At 37.0% G+C, this 20004-nt stretch overlaps 1 protein-coding gene across 2 annotated transcripts in view; it reads left to right on the forward strand.

Annotated features, from left to right (window-relative positions):
• The window catches only part of SMARCA2 (SWI/SNF related BAF chromatin remodeling complex subunit ATPase 2), a 124765-nt gene that overhangs the window by 52390 nt on the left and 52371 nt on the right, over window positions 1-20004 (forward strand). For both annotated transcript variants that reach the window (XM_086770957.1, XM_086770956.1), the window contains 12 exons: window positions 723-823; window positions 1121-1268; window positions 5386-5549; window positions 7338-7404; window positions 7964-8074; window positions 9563-9805; window positions 10094-10207; window positions 11994-12101; window positions 14290-14376; window positions 15239-15285; window positions 16634-16800; window positions 19742-19905. In XM_086770957.1, the coding sequence (XP_086627083.1) occupies window positions 723-823; window positions 1121-1268; window positions 5386-5549; window positions 7338-7404; window positions 7964-8074; window positions 9563-9805; window positions 10094-10207; window positions 11994-12101; window positions 14290-14376; window positions 15239-15285; window positions 16634-16800; window positions 19742-19905 (1521 nt within the window). The remainder of the gene's footprint in view (window positions 1-722; window positions 824-1120; window positions 1269-5385; window positions 5550-7337; window positions 7405-7963; window positions 8075-9562; window positions 9806-10093; window positions 10208-11993; window positions 12102-14289; window positions 14377-15238; window positions 15286-16633; window positions 16801-19741; window positions 19906-20004) is intronic.

The raw sequence follows: 20004 nt of genomic DNA on the forward strand, positions 1-20004 counted from the left end.
AAAATACATGCCTTTGTGGGACTAATTATTGCTAATGTAATTCTACAAGACTCTCAGTATTAAGATAGGACGGGAGGGCCTGATACCTGTCAGAATCTAGGAAGAATGCTAAGAGATGTGCACACATTTTTAGCACAGACTCTTCTCCAGCAGTGTTATTTAGTGTTGGGGAAATCATTCTTAGGAAAATGCACTTGCAGATTTTGGAGCATGTTTTGTTCAGCTTCATTAGTGAAATTTTAAGTTGTTGGTTAATTGTTGCAACTGTAGCCAGAAGACAAATTAAGTTACTTCGAAAAGAGTAAAAATATGGTGTATTTTTAAAATTTTAAGAAACTAGATGCCTAAAACAACAGTTCTTTTATGCTTTATTGAGTTATCACACATCTGGAATGTAATATAAACATATACATGGCATTTGAATCCTCTCCATGCACATGGTAGACAGAGTAAGGCTTTTAAAAGTAAGATAGTTAAAGGGGAAAATACTTTTTATTTCAAAGTATCATGACTTACTGATGATTAACATATGTCAAAAAAGCCTTGTTATGCTGCAGTGCAATTCTGTTGCAGAATAGGTTTATGTTGAACTTTGTGATGCAGGTTTCTGTCATAAGGCATTGACCAATGAAAGCTAACAGTATGTGAATGCTAGTTGAACATATGACTTAGGAAGATGTTGTACTTTCCGAACATCCCTGTTCTTTTCTTATATTCTGTAGGATGATGAAGAAGAATCAAGCAGGTTAGAAGCAGATGAGAAGATACTCCTGGATCCTAACAGTGAGGAAGTTTCTGAGAAAGATGCAAAGCAGATCATTGAGTGAGTATTCTTTAGTTGCTATTTTTTGTTAGGAGTTGTGATTTGTTACAGTGGTATTTCTCATTAGTAGCTTGCTCTAGGTTACAGTGAGTTGTGGTAGCTTCTGTGGCATGAACAGGAGAAGGAATATGATCATTTGGTATTGGTTGTGTACTGTTAATGAAGTAGCTTGCACTCTTTAGTGTACTTACCACAGTTGGGGATTTGCACTGTTTCTTTAGACATACATGTGTGAGCTGTGGACAAAAAACCTGTTTGTTTGTGAGAATTCACTTCAGTTATTTTTCTGCTTTCCAGGACAGCCAAACAAGATGTGGATGATGAATATAGCATGCAATATAGTGCTAGAGGATCTCAGTCCTACTACACTGTTGCTCATGCGATTACAGAAAGGGTAGAGAAGCAATCTTCTCTTCTTATTAATGGCACACTAAAACATTATCAGGTGAGAAATCATAAAAACATTAAAATATTTAAAACTTGGAATTATGCTAAACATTTCAATGTGTTATTTCAAGAGACAAACTGAAAATTGGTTAAGAAATACAAGATCTCTAGCATTTGCAAAGTATATGGACAAAGCAATGACACTTACCTATCACAGATAATGTTTCTTACATACTATTTGAATAGTGATACTAATTTTCTGCGTATACCTGTAACTTTTTTTTTTTTTTACTACAGACCAATATTATTTTGGTTTTGCTATCCTTCTCATTGACCTGGAATTTCAGTTCTGCTTATTATTTTAGTTTATGGTGGGTTAACTGTTTTTCTTCTTCCAATATTTAAAAGTTCAGGATTTTATTTTTTAATTAAGATCCTATTATTTCAATGCAGTAATTGAGCTCTGGAGGCCCTAACATAGGAAGGACATGGACCTGTTGGAGTGAGTCCAGAAGAGGGCCACAAAGATGGTCAGAGGGCTGGAGCACCTCTCTTGTGAGGACAGGCTGAAAGAGTTGTGGCTGTTCAGCCTGGAGAAGAGGAGACTCTGGGGAGACCTTATAGTAGCCTTCCAGTACCTAAAGGGGGCTTATAAGAAAGATGAGGAGAAACCTTTTAGCAGAACCTGTTGTGAGAGTAAAGGAGTAAAGGTTTTAATCTAGAAGGAGGTAGATTCAGACTGGATATAAGGAAAAAAAAAATTACCATGAGGGTGGTGGAGCACTGGAACAGATTGCCCAGAGGGGCAGTGGTAGATGCTCTGTCCCCAGAAGCATTCAAGGCCAGGTTGCATGGGTCTCTGAACAGTCTGGTTTAGTTGGATATGTCCCTGCTCCTTGCAGGGGGGATTGGGTGAGATGACCTTGAAAGATCCCTTCCAACCCACAGTATTCTATTCTATGATTCTGTGATTCTGTGAAACAAGAAAACTATTTCACTGTGGAGGTTGATGTCTCATGTTCTTTACAGATGTTCAGTGGATTTATTAACTAGGAACTTCTGTATTCTCACCTAAGCTAGATTCATGTGTGATTGAAAATGTCCTTGGTACGTGTTTTCAACACTTCTGCTGTTGTACAGCTTTCTAGGAAACTCCAAGAACCTGCATATTTTCTGCAATCAGAACATTATTTCTACATCCACGTAAAATAAAGAATAATACTTACTCACTAAGGTGTTATAAAGATGTTCATCTGTTTCTGCTTGCAGAGAACTAGGAGGAATATCTTTTCCTGAGTTTGCAAAGCATTATGATTACAGCCCCTGGTTCCTATGCTCCTCAGCACTGCCATCTATTACAGTAGCTTGTTTAAATAATTTAGAATTCAAGAGTTAAGCGGATTTCTCTCTTTTAAAGCATTTTAGTATTTTTATATTGGGCTTCTCACTGTGGGACATGGTGGGAAAACGAGATAATGAACAAAAGCTGAAACAAGAGGGTTCAGACTGGGTGTACAGAAGAGAACAGTGCCACTGTGGAGCAGGGGCTTAGAGAGCTATTACCTAGGAGATTTTCAGTCACTGACTATATAAAGTCTTTAGCAACCTAGTCCCAAGGCTGGACCCACTTTGGCCATATTGCCTTAAAGAGCTCATGGATGGGAAATTAAGATAGTGATAATTCCTTTACTTCCTGAATTGTGATTAGTTACGGAATGTTGAAATATTGTTATGTTATGCAGATCTGTGTTTTGCAATGCAATTTCCCTCTGTGCCACAAGGCAAAAAAAATTTGGTCTGAGGAGTTACACAGACACTCACAGGGATTGCCAATTAGAGCAGGTCCACTCAATGTGATATCTAGGAATTTAATAAGTAGATTTGTTTTTTATGGTGTCTGTTCTATATAGTAGTTGCACCAGACATAAGAGGCACACTTGTCTTTATGTCAGGAGTGTTGATGCTTTGCTTTGGTTGTAGCAAGATTATTCTAAAGGAGATTGTTCTGCAGCTCTCCCCTTCACTCCCTGTATTTCCCTGTCCTCTAGATTTCACTATGTCGCAAATTGTGATTTAGGATGCTGCTAACTACGCCAGCTTGTCGTGAATGGGTGATTTAGATCGCTTAAAGAATGACTGTCAAAAGTATTCGCAAAAGATGTTGTAAAAGTGCAATTTAACAAAGCTCGATGTCAAAGTTCACTCTGTTAATTACTGCATGGAAAACCATACACTGCAAAATTGGGTTACTCTCGAGATAGAATGATTCACAGAGAGACTGGAGATGCAAAAGGCAAAGAGAACCCTCTGGTTGAGTCACAAGGTTCAGAATGTACCCCCTTGCTTTCTGATCTCCTTCTCAGAGAAGAGTCTAGGTGTCGATGGGTCCAGACTTAATCTCAGACCTAGTCAGCAGTTCATGTCTAAAGGGTTGTATGTGTAAAGTTTATATATTGTTTCATTAGCATCAATTCAGCATGGAATCAAAGTAACCAAGGCAGAATCAAAGTTATACTACAAGGTTATGCGTGGTACCAGTCACTTCCCACAGATCTGCTGTTGGTGAAACGTCTCTCTGCCTCAAGGAGCAACCTTGAGGGGTCTCCCAGCTCAAGAGGAGATCACCACCATGCAGCCATGCTGGCTAGCAGGGGGACCTCAGAGAAGGCTTGCTTAGGCTGTTGTATTTGTGGGATAAAGTGGTTAGCGCATAGTCAAATTACATGTGATGGAAATTGGTAAATGAGTCTTGGAAAACCCACTTGGTTTTTTATGTGTTAATCTCACGATCAGTGTTCCAAGCTCACATGCATCGATTCTCATTGTGTCACTGCTCCCTTGTGGATTTTCAGAGAACAGGATGAAACTGGAGGAGTTCTTGGCCCTGCTTACTGTTCAGGCCTTTACCTCCTTCAGAGCCTGCACCAAGCTACTGCCCTTCTGGTCAGGGGGTCATCACACACATGCGTTTTCCTTCTCTTTTTTTTTTTTTTTTTTTTCTGGTTTTCCATGTTTTTTACTGACAAGTTTGGTAAGATTGTCTCTTCCTTCCTATCGGTATGTGTCAGTGGAAAAAGTTCAGTGACGCAGAAAAGTTTTCCTATTCTCAATTCTGAAGTTACTTTCTAAGTGGGACATACAAGTGCAGAACAAATTCTGGTCAACTCTTTGTGATCGGAGTATTTCGTACTTAAAAACTTAAAAATATAAATGAGTCAGCATGTATATAAAGCCAGTAAGTGGCAAGATTCTTTTGGATACTCTCTTGCAGGGGCAGCAGAAGGTTACTTTGAGCATGTAGTGTTTTCTTTCTGAACCTTCTTAGGCCTCTTAATATACTTCTGTCACCATGCATGAGACTCACCAGAAGTCTGGATCTTGGAGGCAAAAACTTGCTTTGCACTTGCTTAAATAATGTGATAACACACATATGGGGAAGTCTGTGTCACAAGCAAATAATCTGAGTCAGTGCTTTCCAGCAGTACTTCTTGGAGTCTAAAACTGTTATGTAGACATTTCATAGCTGCAGTACTCTGGCTTCCTTCCCACTGTGAGGTTTTATACACAACACATAGCTGGACAAAGGGAGCCTACTCTGACATGTTGAGGTATGGACAGCAGACTCTAAGTGTACGTTTGCTACAAGAGCTTTAGTATACCAGTAATGTGGTTGGCACACGTGAAGCTTACATGTTTTGCACAGACTTGATGGATTTGGTTTTGAAAGATTTTAATTGACACAGGCAAATGACATGAAATATACACAGACTGTTTTAACATTTGACAATGTTGAAACTGAAGAACTAACTCTTGTAAGGTTAAGTATTTATCAACCATACATGTGAGTACCTGTGTTGCTTTGTGTGCAGTACAAAAAGACCTTGATGTGTGAAATCTGACTTTATATCACACAGGAGTGATGATTTCCATGTAGCTCTTATCAGAAGTGTTTCTTGTTTTGTTTTTTCTTTTTTTTGTGTGTGTGTGTGTGTGTGTGTGTGTGTGTGGAGGGAAGGTGTTAAGATAGCCAAGGATCTCCATGTATATAGTAGTATTAAAGGAAATCCAACATCTAAGTAGGCAGGGACACCAGAACCTCAGTTCTGTAGTACTAGTGTTGGTGATAATTATTTGTGTATGTTTTAAATAACTGAAACTATTATTCCTCATTTCAGCTCCAGGGACTGGAATGGATGGTTTCACTCTATAATAATAATCTGAATGGAATTTTAGCTGATGAAATGGGCCTAGGAAAGACAATACAAACTATTGCACTCATCACATACCTGATGGAGCACAAAAGACTCAATGGCCCCTATCTTATCATTGTTCCCCTTTCGTAAGTACAGGATCCCTTTCCGCTGTTACAATTTTAAGCGTTGCAGATTGGTTTATTTGGAACACACACTTGTTTTTCATGTAATGACAAGATGAGGTGCACACTGAGGTTACACAGAACATGTATTCAGTGTTTTCTTTGATCATGTCTCCCCAGGTAGTTATCTGGCATTGTAAGGGTGACCAGAAGGCTGATAAAGCCCTTGATTCCTTTCATTAGTTTCACCGTCCAGGCTTTTGGGAAACTTAGTGAATTTACTGTAATTCACTCTTAAGCGACAAGGCGGGCGGGGAGGGGAATGCTGTTTCTTTCATATTACATACCTGCAGTTTCCCATTCAACATTTAACTGTTGTATTAAAAATCTGTTACTTAATTCTTTCAACAACTGCTGTCCCACCTGATAGCAAGTAATCATGCTTTAATGAGATTAGATGATCTTTTAAGTTCTATATAACTAGCCTTGGATGTAGCCTTGATGAGTGATAGTCACACTTTGGACAGGTGTCCAGATTATGATTGTTTATTGTGCTGCCCCCTTTTACTTATCCTTAACTTTCCAAGATGCTGCTTGTTTTATACGTTTCTTTTAATGCATTTTTCTTTCTCCAAACGTGAGGCATGAATTTTAGTGATTTGAAATGCTGTGTTTTAAGTAAAAACTGTCAGGCATCGTAAAACTGATGTAGAATATTGACAGGTTGTTTGCTTATTTTTGTGTTAAGTGACTTGATCAATGTGCAGAAGTTCCCTGTCCTCTTTGTTAGATAATTTATCCACCAGTTGTGCAGAGCATGCAAATGTGTTGTAGGATTGGAATAAATTTTATTTGTGATGATCTCTTTTAATTTCTTTTGAGGTATCCTGTCTTTTGGCTGTGCTGCAGTAGTAACCAATTGACTAACATAAATACCACAGCTGTGCCTGTAGCAAATGTTGAGCTCTAGTGTGAAAAGAAATGGCTAGGAGAAGATTTGAAAGTAAAACTAAGTTAAAAATAAAAAAAGAGCGTTATTATGTCAGATTCCACATGGACAAAGTATAAAAATGAGATTTAAGTACTCTGTAGTGATTTTTCTTATGTTTCTAGAAGAGAGGAGCTGAAATTTCTTGTATGTGTTTTAAAAGACACCTTCCTCTTTTCTTAATAGCAAGTACTACAGCCATCACAGGTCCAGTAAGAAGAAGGAAAAAAAAAAGACAAGCAACTGAAAAACCTTAGTTATTTTTTGCTACTATATCATGATAGCAACTAGCTTAGCCATAAAGAACTATTTTTTTTTTTTGTGATCGAACAGCAGAAATATAGTGCAGAAATGGACCTGCATAGTCACACTGGGTGGCACTATGAGTAGTTTACTCAAGTAGAACACAGACGAATTTTATTATCAACTTCTTGAAGCTATATTTGGAAAGTTGTGACATGAGTTTTTGGATAATAAGTAGTATAAAAGAACTTACAATCTGATTTTTGTTCAGGGTTTTCTTTCTTATCTTTAATATGCTGCAAAATACAAAGATGCATGTAAAATACTGGTGTGAATTGATTTTAAAGAGGCCCCTGAATATGAGCTGAAGGAGTTTCACACTTTTCTCTGTTTACTCCCTTCTCAAGAGACGGTCATATGTTATTACAGTATATGAAGTGCATTTTCTAAAATACACTGTTAACTATGGTGGTTGATTACATGCAATGTGTTGAAAAGTTGTCAGCCACTTGGAAACATTTACAAAGTTTGACTTGCAAGTGATGAAATGTATTACTTTTTCTTTATAATCTCTATGACAGGACTTTATCCAATTGGACATATGAATTTGACAAATGGGCTCCTTCTGTGGTGAAGATATCTTACAAGGTTTGATTTACTTTTTACATGATTATAGAGTTGAAGGAATGAGAACAGAGACAGTTTTTCTTCTGCCTCTGCATGCATTTCTGAACCATTTGCTCATGAAGTTTTGTCATGCGTATCGGGTACTAAGCAGTGAGAGTTAATCATACTAAGAAGACGACTGTAATAAACTGTAAGTATCTTCACATAGTGAAATGCAGAATAAAATTGTTAATTATCACATTGCAAGGCTTCTGATGAGAGTAATACAAATGGTAACTACTTCACATTTTATACATAGCTGAGTACTTGCTGTTTGGCTACTGTAGTAGTGGTATGGCCAAGCAATTTGTAAGGAGACTAAACCGCTAGCTACATATTTCCAGTGCCCCGTAAACAGCGCTTTACAGTCTAGCAGCCATTTAGGGAAATAACTTTGAAGAAATCTGGAATGCATCAATATGTTGTTTGTAGTACTACACAATTACAAGCTCATGTGGTTGCCCTGTCTGCTAATTAATAAAACCAATATGTTTTCTTCATCAGAAGCAAGAGTAACTATTCACTGTTGTCTCTCTTTTAGGGTACACCTGCAATGCGCCGCTCACTTGTTCCTCAGCTTCGAAGTGGAAAATTTAATGTTCTTTTAACTACTTATGAGTACATAATAAAGGACAAACATATCCTTGCTAAGGTAATAGTAAGTGTCATCTATTAACAGCAAGACCTTCAAGACACCTTCAAATGGTGCATAGCCCAAAACACATTTTTGTTGTTTTGTCCTTTGACAGAAGTTAAGCCTTTTGTTCACTTTTCTATTCCTCTGTTTATGATTGGACTTCTCAATCACAGCTTTTCTCCCTGTAAACAACAGGATTTTCCTGAAAGTGTCCAGACTAATTCCTTTGTGCAGTTCTGTCAGTACTGTATACCTGCCAGTCCTTGGAAACACATGAAGTTTCTCCCTTTTACTTAATGACATTTAACATAATCTGCAGTCTGGACTTCAGTTTTTCCTGTTGTTTCTGACTTACTAGACCCTTTCCACCTATGTGGTCACTTTTCTGCAAATGGCTAAATAGTTACCTGTACCATGCGTTTGATGTGCATACTCCTTGCTGCCTGTGGCCCAGTTCTTAAAGGCTTGCTACCTGTCAACAGATGTACCTCAAATGTAATTAATTAATTTGAACTCTGCTGTAGTCTGCTGCATATACCCGCAAAGCAGACTAAGGAGATATTTTGCCATACGGAGGAGCCATATGATCCTGCTGTCCCTCTGTTCTTTTTCACTTTATTTCATCCTGTAACATACTGCATATTTAGATTATTCATTTTTCCTCTCTGATACAGAAACAGTGCATATTCTTAGCATAATTCTGAACACTTGAGAACAGTTTGAGACTGCAGAGTTTTCCTTCCGCTCTAGTTTTTGCCCACCCTTGCTAAAAGATAGGAAGGACGCCAATATGGCATTCAGCCTGTCCTGGGAAATGGAATTTGCTAGCACTACAAGTGTACAAACTGAGACCTCCCTAGTCATATGGTCAGGGTGGTACATGTGGTGACTGGCCATGTTGTAGTAGAGGTGGTAACAGAGAGCTCAAGCAACTTTCAGCATCTTCTGTGACTGTGTTTAAGCTTTCATATTGAGAAATAGAAACTTTATTTGAAGATGCAGCAACTAAGATGAGGTAATTGTAATTATGCTGCTTAGTTCTTAGGTGAAAACATAGTATTATCTAAAACAAAACAAAGTTCAGGGTTGCTTTGTTTGTAAGCATTGTTATTTTGTCTGAGAATCCTTTTGTCTCTTGTCAAGGTTCTTGTTGCAGATAAGTTTATTTGGAGTTTATGTGGTCTCTTTATTCCCATGTGAACTGTATTCTTGCCTTGAAGAGCCAGTCACCCTAATCTCTTTCCCAGAAACGGGAAGAATGTGGTGTTTACTGTTGCAGTTCAAGTCAGAATTCAGCACCAGGTTCAGAACACGTAGTGTTTGTTTCTATTTTTGCTGCTTACAAGGGCACTGATGCTTGAATAATGCTTGATTTAGCTTTTCTCATAAATGAGAATAACTAGTGTCTCAGGCTTGAGATACTTTTGTTCTGCACCTGTTGGGAGGAATTTGACTAAGTCTGACCTGCTCTAATTTTGCCAACTTTTCTTCTTTTTCTTTCAGATTCGATGGAAATACATGATAGTAGATGAAGGCCATCGAATGAAGAACCATCACTGCAAGCTGACGCAGGTCTTGAATACTCACTATGTGGCCCCTAGGCGAATACTGCTGACTGGGACTCCATTACAGAACAAATTGCCTGAACTTTGGGCTCTTCTCAATTTCCTCCTGCCGACCATTTTCAAGAGCTGTAGCACCTTTGAACAGTGGTTCAACGCTCCATTTGCCATGACTGGAGAAAGGGTACTGTGGCAGGTTTTTTTAAAACATCAGAAACAAACAGCTTTGATGAAAACAGAAAGGAGCTTATACAAAAGGATTAGTGTTTGTTCCCTGGTACTTAGGGAATTAACATAACTAAAAGCCACCTTTTTTATAATGCCAGAAAATTTTAATATGAGTATCTTTTTTGACTTGGAGTCGATTTGATTGTAACATGCAAGTAATTATTGCATGTACTTAACCTTTCATGTGAGAAGAATTACCTAATATGCTGAGTTGCCTTGTAGTGACTTTTATAAACTTCTGTAGGTGGACTTAAATGAGGAGGAAACTATTCTGATCATCCGTCGTCTCCATAAAGTGCTCCGACCCTTCTTGCTGAGAAGATTGAAGAAAGAGGTTGAGTCTCAACTGCCAGAAAAGGTTTGCAATGAGAGGAGTTGTGGAAGACGTTTTAAAAGTTTTTTTAAGCATTATGTAATGTCTCTTTTTCAGACTTATTTTACAGTAGACTACTTCTTTAGCGTCTGTTACTGCTATGGTCTGTTTGTAACTCTGCAAAGAAAGTTGGCCACTGAGGAAGTCTGAATATCTGTATTTTCTGCATTCTCAGGATTCCTCACCAGTCTTACAGCTTTAATTCTGTTTGGTGCCATCCATATAAGACATGCAACTTATTTCCGTAATACCTGTTTTCAGTTATAAGTGACTCAGCCATACACTAAGGATTAGATTCTGTCATGTCCCATCCCTATTTGCACTGGGTAAAACCTTTGCTCCCTTAACTACTTCACTGAAATTCCTAAAGGACTACTGGACTTTACAGGCAGAGTTTGGTCCTATGTTAATTTTCCAGGAGTTGTGTAAAGTGCTTGTTGAGATTTCACAAGGTTTTTTTTTTTAACTAGTGGCTTTTAATTCAGAACATAAAATTCTATTCCATTGTTTTTATCTCTGGGCAACTGATTTTGCCCCACCCTGTCCTCCTCTGCAATCCTGTGTCACTTTTCCCATTTACTCTTCCCAGAATAACAACAGCAACTAAATAAAAAAAGTATAGTTGAAGATGTGCTAGGGAAAATTTGGTGCAAAGGTCAACTGGGTTAAAACTATACCAAAATGAATTTTTTTTAAGTTGTATAATGAGCTGACTAACAATGGCTGAATGAATAGAGCTGTGTACAGATGCTTAGTGACAATACTCAAAGGAAAAGCTTTTAAAAAATTTCTTTATTATCTTTATAATCATGTGAATGCTGTTACTCTTGTGAGTTTCTGTTCCTTCAAATGTTAGATTCTCATCCTCAGAAGAATTTATTTGAGAATGAAACATAAGTATGTTTAAAATATTACTGAAATCTTTATTTCTGTTTAAATTTCTGCCAGTTAGAGCCACTGTATTTGATAAATCCATTAATAGGCATTTGAGGAGGAGGATTTAGAAGTTACATTCACACTGATACTCAGACAGCCATGTTTCTTTTTGCTTCCGTTACCTTGTTTACAAAAAAAGCAAGCAGTCCAACCATGAGGACTGAACTTGTTGACCTAAGTTTCATTTGATCTTACAAATCTTGGTGAAGGAGCCATTGAAGAAATAATCACTCTCTTTAATGAGTTCATCATTCTGTCTTTCTGAGAAGAAAATAGCTTGGTAATTTTTATTCCATTTATTTATTAAACACTAGGAAGCTTACACTTTTTCTTTTAGTCACCACTTGAAGGATTTCTAGCTACTAGTGTTGCTTTATTATGTGAGTGTTTTTATTTTACATGACTTATTAGAAACATAATGACTGTAACCTGGAAGTTTGGTGATAGAAAAAATGAGTTAATTTGGCATATGAAGTCTTTGTATTACTGGATTTAAAGATCGTGTGCAGTCAAAACCTGCTTTAATAAACACAGTTTTACGAAGCTTAACAAAAAGTCAAACTGAATGTGAGGATTGTACTGTATTTGATTAATTCCCTGTGTTTCTTGTTGATGTTGAGAAGGTAGCATATTTGTGTGCCAACCTAGGTAAGCAAAATGCTAATTAGACACTATGATGGATGCAGTTGAATTGCTGCTCACTGTAATCATATGTGGTGTTAGGGTATGGATAAAATATTTTTTGGTTTATGTTTTAGGGTGACAAGAGCTTTCAGTTAGATCCTGGTAACATTATGATGTCAGTGTATTTATAGTTGATTCTTTTTTACACTAGGTGGAATATGTGATCAAATGTGATATGTCAGCTCTTCAGAAGATCCTGTACCGTCACATGCAAGCTAAGGGAATCCTTCTCACAGATGGTTCTGAAAAAGACAAGAAGGTACAAAAAAGAGAGACTAGAACACATAGGAAACAATGTATTATCATTAAACATGTTAACATTATGATTTCTGTTTTATAAAATAAGTATGGGAACTCTTACTGCAGGTATCTGTCATGGGAAAAGAAACCTCTATCACTCATGCTTTTGTTTTACAAGGCTGCAGCTTGTGCTCTCTATTCACAAGGAAAAGATATTACTTGTATTCACTGTAGTTACAATGCCTTTCTGCAAACGGGCAATGTTTGAAAAAACTCAACATTTCTCTCGCTCAAGTTTAATCCAATAATGTGCCTGAATAATTGTGATTTTGGCAGTACTGCCTGCAGAATGTTATTAATCTTGTTTCAGAGCTATTAGTTAAGTATAACTCTTGTTTTGGCCAGCTAGGACTCTATGCTTGCGTTCGTACTTACAAGATCTGTTAATGACAAAGTTCTTTAAAAAACCAGTATGATTCAAAATCCTGTAGTCGGATTTAGACTATGTATTAGTAGATGTTGATTATGGCATTATGGGACTTGATCCAGTTAGTACTGAGTAAACAAGGTGCCACTCATCAGCTTATTTCTGTATTCACTTTCTGCATTTTAGTAGATGTGAAATACCTTGAATAGACACTGTAGAAGAGCTAATGTTTAACAGTTTGTGTTTGCACTCCATTATGTGTGTATTACTGATGCAGTGCAATCCCATATTGTCTTTCCGCTATCCTTTTGCAGGTTACATAGGTCCAATGGGTGACTTTTAAAATTCTGTATCTTATTTTACCCTCCTTATTTTGTACAGTCACATTGTTTTCTTTGCTGGTGCTTATTCAAACTCCAGGCAAAGCTCATTGGATACTGATACTAATCTTCATAGTTTGAGCACTTTGTAAACTTTGATTTATGTTCCTATGTTGTATTTTTGATGTAATTTTGTAGTTTGATGTCTTTATTTTTGCCCTAGAAATTTCATTTTATATCGCAGTCTTCTACTTCCTTCCCTTTCTGGTCACTTTCTTCTCTTTCACTGGCTCAGACTTCTCTGTCAGTTCTCCCCTCCTTGCTTGTCCACACAGTTTTTTTGCTTAACCAGTCAAATTGTCTTTGCTGTCTTCTGAATGCTTCACTCTCCTTCCCCTCTCCCCAAGGCTCCAAATTTTGTCTTTCTTGCCACTCTCTCTTAATTAATTTTTTTCTTTAACTGCTTCATCAGCCTCTGCTAGCCATGCTACCTGTTGCCAGCAGAGGGAGGCGATTATTGAGGAGGCTTTGCTTCAGTGATAAAAAAACTACTATGTTAGGAAAAAATACTGTCTTTCTGCAGCTCTGGCCTGGAACCAGCTCAGACTAGAGAGAATTCATTAAGCTGTAAAGCTCTAGGAAGTGGCTCTTAGAACAAATATGAGCTGCATTTTGGAGCAAGTTTGAGAGGATTTTGAAAAGAACGGAGCCAAGTTCTAGATGTGTGGAGTAGCCCCTGCAAATGTAAGATCTCTGATTTAGATAGAAGTTGTGATTCCACTGTACTTTCCAGGAAAGAGTACAATACTGTTACTATATAATATGATCAAATAGTGTACTTTTCTCTAGTTTTACTATTGGAAATTGCTAAATTGTTTTGGCTGAGATTTTTAAAATAAATCTGAATTAGCCATACAGTGAGCCTGGAATAGATAACTCATGAGATTGGGTTATCTCTAGCTTTTTAGCTGCCTGTCACCCTGTGTTTTACTTGGCCTGGAAACAGAAACCCATATATCCAGTTAATAGACAGGAGGAGATGCTGCAGAACTGAAAAGCAGCCAGCTAGATTAGTTTCTTGTCAGAGGGCTCAGATCCAATGGAATTAGTATGGTTTCATAATAAACAGTATAAATAAGCAATATGCAGGACAGTAGATGCTCTGCTTCACACTGTGAATACTGCAGGTAATTACATAATGCACTTCCAGGTATTCCTTTTTCATTACAGAGCATCCTTATGGTAGATAAATTCATATAGCAAGACAGCTGCACAGTAGCTTCTGGTTTTGTGTTCTGGGTTTTTTTTGTTGTGTTTTTTTTTTTTTTATTTAGTGACGTGATGTTCTGAATTGGGGTGGAGGAATTTTTATGCCTGCATTTGAAAATATCTTTAAAAAGCTTTGTTAATAAGCTGAGAAACTAGATTCATCATTTGATTTGCATTGTTTTTACCCATAGGGAAAAGGTGGGGCAAAAACTCTTATGAACACTATCATGCAATTGAGAAAGATATGCAATCACCCATACATGTTTCAACACATTGAGGTAAGACTCACTGATTTTGAGAATTGTTTTTATTCAGATGGCTAACATAATCAAAAACTGCTGTTGAAGCTTATGTGTGTGGGAGAGGACATCTCTGTTCACATTATTTGTGCTGAAAAGGACAAATTTGAAAAACACAATCATTATGGTTCCTTATTTTTAGAAACAAATGGACCAACTGCCAGCTTTTTATTGGTAATCTGAAGTCCAGTTTTAAAGCACTTAATCGTGTAGAGACACTGTCTTAAAAAAATTACGTTGTTTTTTTAAAAAAAATTAGTTTAGTAGACTGCTAATCTTTTGCAATATCAACCAAAATTGTCCTATTCTATCCACTTTATTTTTTCAGCAAGAATGTGCTATCTATACAAAATGCTATACAAAAATGTACAGCATCTCTCATTAGGACCCAAGGTACATAAATATAGTAATATATTTTTAAAGATAGAAAGTGTCATAAATATCTGAAACATAGCTAAAGTTACAAATTAATAATTAAGTACCTACTGTGATGTGCTTTTATATATTTTTCACTCTCTGTTCCCTTGTAGGCTAATTAATTAAACTGAGTAATTTGCAAATGGATCTTCCAGTAATTAGTATAAATTATGTTCTACTGTATTTGTAATCTGGTAATATCTATGCTGGCAGAAATTTCTTCTGGAAACCATGAATTTCAAATAATAGTAGTACAGGAAAGCATTAAGCAGAGCACTGTTTCTACAAGGTAGATTCCAAGAGCATTAACATAATAGAACTCAAACCCCAATGCTCATATATTTAATTTAATTTATATAAGAATGCATAATTTTGGGTTACTGTGTAGTTTGTAATAATCTATTTATTGCTTATAACTCTGCAGGAGTCCTTCGCTGAACATTTAGGCTACTCAAATGGTGTCATCAACGGGTAATTCAGTTTTTCCTCCTGTTCGTAATGTTGTATTGGTATTAATGTATCACATGCTTTTTCTAAAAAGCAAGTGCTAACAAACTCGAGCAGTTTATAGAAAGGCAGAGGAGGCACAGGGCACATATCTAAAGCAAAAGATAACAGTACTAGAAGTGTTACATGATCTTTTTATGACCCTCCATCTCTTTCAGGAGGACAGACAGAGAAGATTGTAAACTGATGTCTTCCTTTCCCCTGATTTTGAAATAGCTTAGATACCATCTGAAATTCATTGGAATGACTCTTCAGAGATATCAGTTGGGATTTTCTTCTCTTTCTTGTTACTTTTGCCTTCTGCTTTTCCCTCTTTACAATCTTTATTCCAAATTAAAGTAGTGTTTCTTCCATTATTCTTGGCACTTCTTTGTGCAACTGTCTAGAAACAGATGTTTTCTAAAGGGAAGGTGTGTATCTTCCACCTGACAGTCCTCCTGTTCAGGTATTAATGACATTTCTTTTTTTTCCCTTAGCTAATATAGCAGTCTCCTTAACTAGTATACCAGACTACTTGTCTCCTAAAGTTTAGTCTTTTGCTTATCACATATGTATGCGTATCAGAAGGCCGTGTATCTTGTGGACTTAAGTATACCACTGTTAACGATAACTTGTATTTTGAGAGAGTACAGACTCAAGGTTAGAAAAAAGTTATGTGAAACTTATTTTTGTACAGCGTATCACTGTGGTGCTGATTTAGGCATCCTGTTTGCTTTTATTCATTTTCTCAGTTACAAATTAAATTTCAGTACTAAGAGTTTGGTTTGCAATTCACAGCATAGAAGACAGAAGAGCAGCTAATCAAAGAAACTAAACATTGTTCAGGGCTACTAAGGTTATATGGCTAAAGAGTATGTCCTGTGCCATACTCCTTCCGTTATCTGTGTTAGTTCACTCTGGAATATTTCACTTTCATGTGCATAGTAGTTGAATGGCAAGGGAATTGTTTCTGAGTAAATGCCAGTTGAAAGCAAGGGTCACAGATGAATGTCTTAACTGATAAAATGCTTACCTAGCTGTGAAATAACATCTGTTTTGATAAATAATTGAGTTTCATAAATGAAGGTATTCTGTGTGGTTGAAAGTCCACACAGTTTTTCTCATTGAAGAAAAAGCCTTTCCAAAAAGCAAGTCACATAGATGTTTGGTTTTTTATTTTAATCAACAAAACAATTTTAAAGAGGAAAAGTTATATTAGTCTTGTTTATCTTAAGTAAATTAATCTCTCTGTTATACTCTGGCATGATAATGACTAGAAACTTTATAAATGTGGGCTTATTCTGACATTTACTGTGCTTTTTCTCTTCAACAGAGCTGAACTTTATCGGGCCTCAGGGAAGTTTGAGCTACTCGATCGTATTCTACCAAAGTTACGAGCCACTAACCATCGTGTGCTTCTTTTCTGTCAAATGACATCACTCATGACCATTATGGAAGACTACTTTGCCTTTCGAAATTTCCTTTACCTGCGTCTTGATGGTAAGCTAAAGGAAAAGAAAAGGATAAATATTAAGTTAGGAGGTAGCATCCTTCACTAGTTTGAGTATAGGTGACCTGGGTTCTCTTCCTAGTGTCTTCCTAGCACACCAGTGCTGTAATGTGACTATACAAAAGCATAAACAGGTTCAAAAAATGGTTTGACAGATCCATGAAGGAAGAGTCTGCAAGGGTATTTATCATGAAGCTGTGGCAGTAGACCCTTGAGCTGCAGCTTTCTAGCATTTTCCCTCTTCTTACAGACAAGATAATGAGCAGAGTGTACTTTTGCCTCTCTCTGTAGAGCTGATCTTAACTCTGTCTCCATGGCTCTTTGACTGTTTTCTTTCATCTGTTTAACCTGTAAATCGTTTGGTCAAGGGATTGTTTTGATGAACACTCAGGTCTGTTCCTGGAATGCAGATTTTCTAAAGATTTTGTGTTTAGGGGCTGTTCTCTATTTGAAACAAGGTCCAAGACCCAATCAGTTGTCGCTATCTAAGTTACCTGAATGTCTTCTCATTATGAGAGATAATAATGCCAGTGTTTTACCTAGATTCCAATGGAATTAAGTAATTTATAACTGTTTAAAATTTGATTGCTGTTCTCCACAGGACAGCTGAGTTTCAGTGATAGGTAAAGTAGTACATGTAGTTTCCTTCATGAATTTCACAGGAAGGTCAGTAGCCTCAATTACTTTATGTGTAGGTATGTTTTATTACTTTTGAATGAAAAGATGGTTTAGAAACGTACTGAAGTAATATTGAAAGGAAAATAACTAAAAATAGCATATCCCATCTGAGACTTAAACCTGCTTGAAAGAAGTTTCCATTTTGGCGTTCTTCCATATTGATGATCTCTACCTCATGACTGACCTTAAATATTGATTGTTTTTACTTCATGTATTTTGTCTCACACATTATAGTATTACATAGGGCCAATAGCATTTATGAGAATACCTTTTTAATAGAAAAGTAGTGATTTGAGAAAAATGTAAAGAACAAAATAAACCTTTTGGATATTCTTTTTACATAATTTTAAGTTGACTTTTTGCTTCATGCTTTATTTAGAAGAAAAAGTGAAGCTGAGATGTATTCTCATCCTTTACAAATATTAACAAACATAAACTTGGAACGCTGTTCTCCTCAGATATAAAATGGGGTAATGAAACTGAGGCACAAATTATTTGTGTCACTGTGCCACAGGATGAATTTGTAAAAACTGGCTGGCTGAAGAAAATGTCCATACTAACAGAACCTTTCATGCAGCTCTGACCTGCAGATGTTTTAATACTTCCATTCTAGCAAGATGAATTATATTACATTTAAAATGTTTTAAATTACTTTACACCATGTATGTTAAAATGAATTCTTTTTCATGCTAGAATGTCTGTGGCAATACGAAGTATGGTAAATACAGCTCCTTGGTTTTTTTATGATTTTGCAGGTCATTCATTAAATTAGTGAGATCAACCCTTTTATCTTCTTTTCCATTTTTGTGATGACAGATGTCTTCCATGCTGGAATGTAATATATATGTATATTTTATCCAGCTATCTTCCCACACAGAGTGTTTTCTACCCAAGTAATGAGCTTCTTAAGGGAATGGATTTCTGTGAGCCGGCAGTTTGGTTGTGTGATTGTACTGAGTCTGGCCAGGATGAGGTTAACTTTCATCCTAGCAGTCCATACAGTCCTGTGCTTTCTGTCTGCGGCTAGACAGTGTAGCTAACACACCAATGATAACACTGCAGTGTTTTGGCTGTTGCTGAGCAGTGCTTGTGCAGTGTCAAGGCTTTGTCTCCAAACAACCCCTCCACCCCCAAGGCCAGCAGGGTGAGGGTGAGCTGGGACCTGACTGGGACAGCTGACCCAAACTGACCAAAGGGACATGCTCAGCAGTAAAAGCTGAGGGAAAGGAAGAGGATGCAGGGACATTCCTCATTAGGGCATTTGTCTTCCAAAGTAGTCATTATGGGCACTGAGGCCCTGCTTTCCAGAAGTGGCTGGACATCTGCCTGCTGATGGGAAGTAGTAAATAAATTCCTTGTTTTGCTTTGCTTGCATGCTTTTACTCAGAGCAGGACCTTTTCCATCTTATTTTCTCTCACTGTACTCTTGAGGAGGAGAAGTGGGAGAAGGGGTGGCAGCGTTGGGCATCTGGCAGCCAGCTGGGATCAACTCAAAACAGTAACAGAAAAACTTAATATTCTGTACATATATTGATACCTGAATAAAAACAGCAGACTTTTTTGGCTTTCAGTTACAGATGGAAGTGTAAAAAAGACAAGGCAAACAGTGCACCAGCCTAAGGTGATCCATATAGACTGTTGTCAAAGTACATGGAATTCATTCAGTCACCAGAGTGCACAGGGCTTTGGTTTTTACTTAGAACTTTGTCTGCATTTTCACCACAGTTGAATTCTTTTCCTGCTCTTCTGCAGCCATAATAGACAATCACCCTCAAGACATGACATTTTAAGAATTTAAAATCCCTTTGTATTAATTATGACTCTGAAGACCAACACTGACATTTTGATAAATCTCTAGATAAGTAACTTCTAAATGTATTTAGATGCTGTTATGGCCAGAGGTATTACTCAAAACTAGAGCTCCCTTCTGCTTGTGTGTAGTAACTTCAGTTGAAATTTATGTGAGTCATAAACAGGTATAACAATGTTAGCCAACGTTTTTAAGTCCACTTTTGAAATGTCGAAGTACTTAAAAGAGGTATTTAGAAGTCCACTACTTTGATAAGATAGGCAGTTGACCAAAACATTTGTGGCCAGTGTTCATTCTGTATTATGGAAAATGTGGCAGAAATGACAAAGAGCAAGTGAGCTAAAATTTCACTTCCACATGTGCCTTTAGGTAACTGACATTGTATTTACACTATTTCAGTTCACATGTTTGTTACAGAGTTTGTTTTTTTTATTTCTTCTCAGGTACAACAAAATCAGAGGATCGAGCTGCTCTGTTGAAGAAGTTCAATGAACCTGGGTCACAGTACTTCATCTTCTTGCTGAGTACAAGGGCTGGAGGGCTAGGCTTAAATCTCCAGGCTGCTGACACTGTTATAATCTTTGATAGTGACTGGAATCCTCACCAGGTTATTTTTATTTACTCATCTTCATGAAATGCGCAAAGAATTAATTATCGCTTTTTGGGTTGCTTTTTTAATTTGGGAATATATAGCATGGAGTGAAAG

This window comes from Chlamydotis macqueenii, chromosome Z, assembly GCF_036417535.1.
Source record: "Chlamydotis macqueenii isolate bChlMac1 chromosome Z, bChlMac1.mat, whole genome shotgun sequence".
Taxonomy (NCBI): domain Eukaryota; kingdom Metazoa; phylum Chordata; class Aves; order Otidiformes; family Otididae; genus Chlamydotis; species Chlamydotis macqueenii.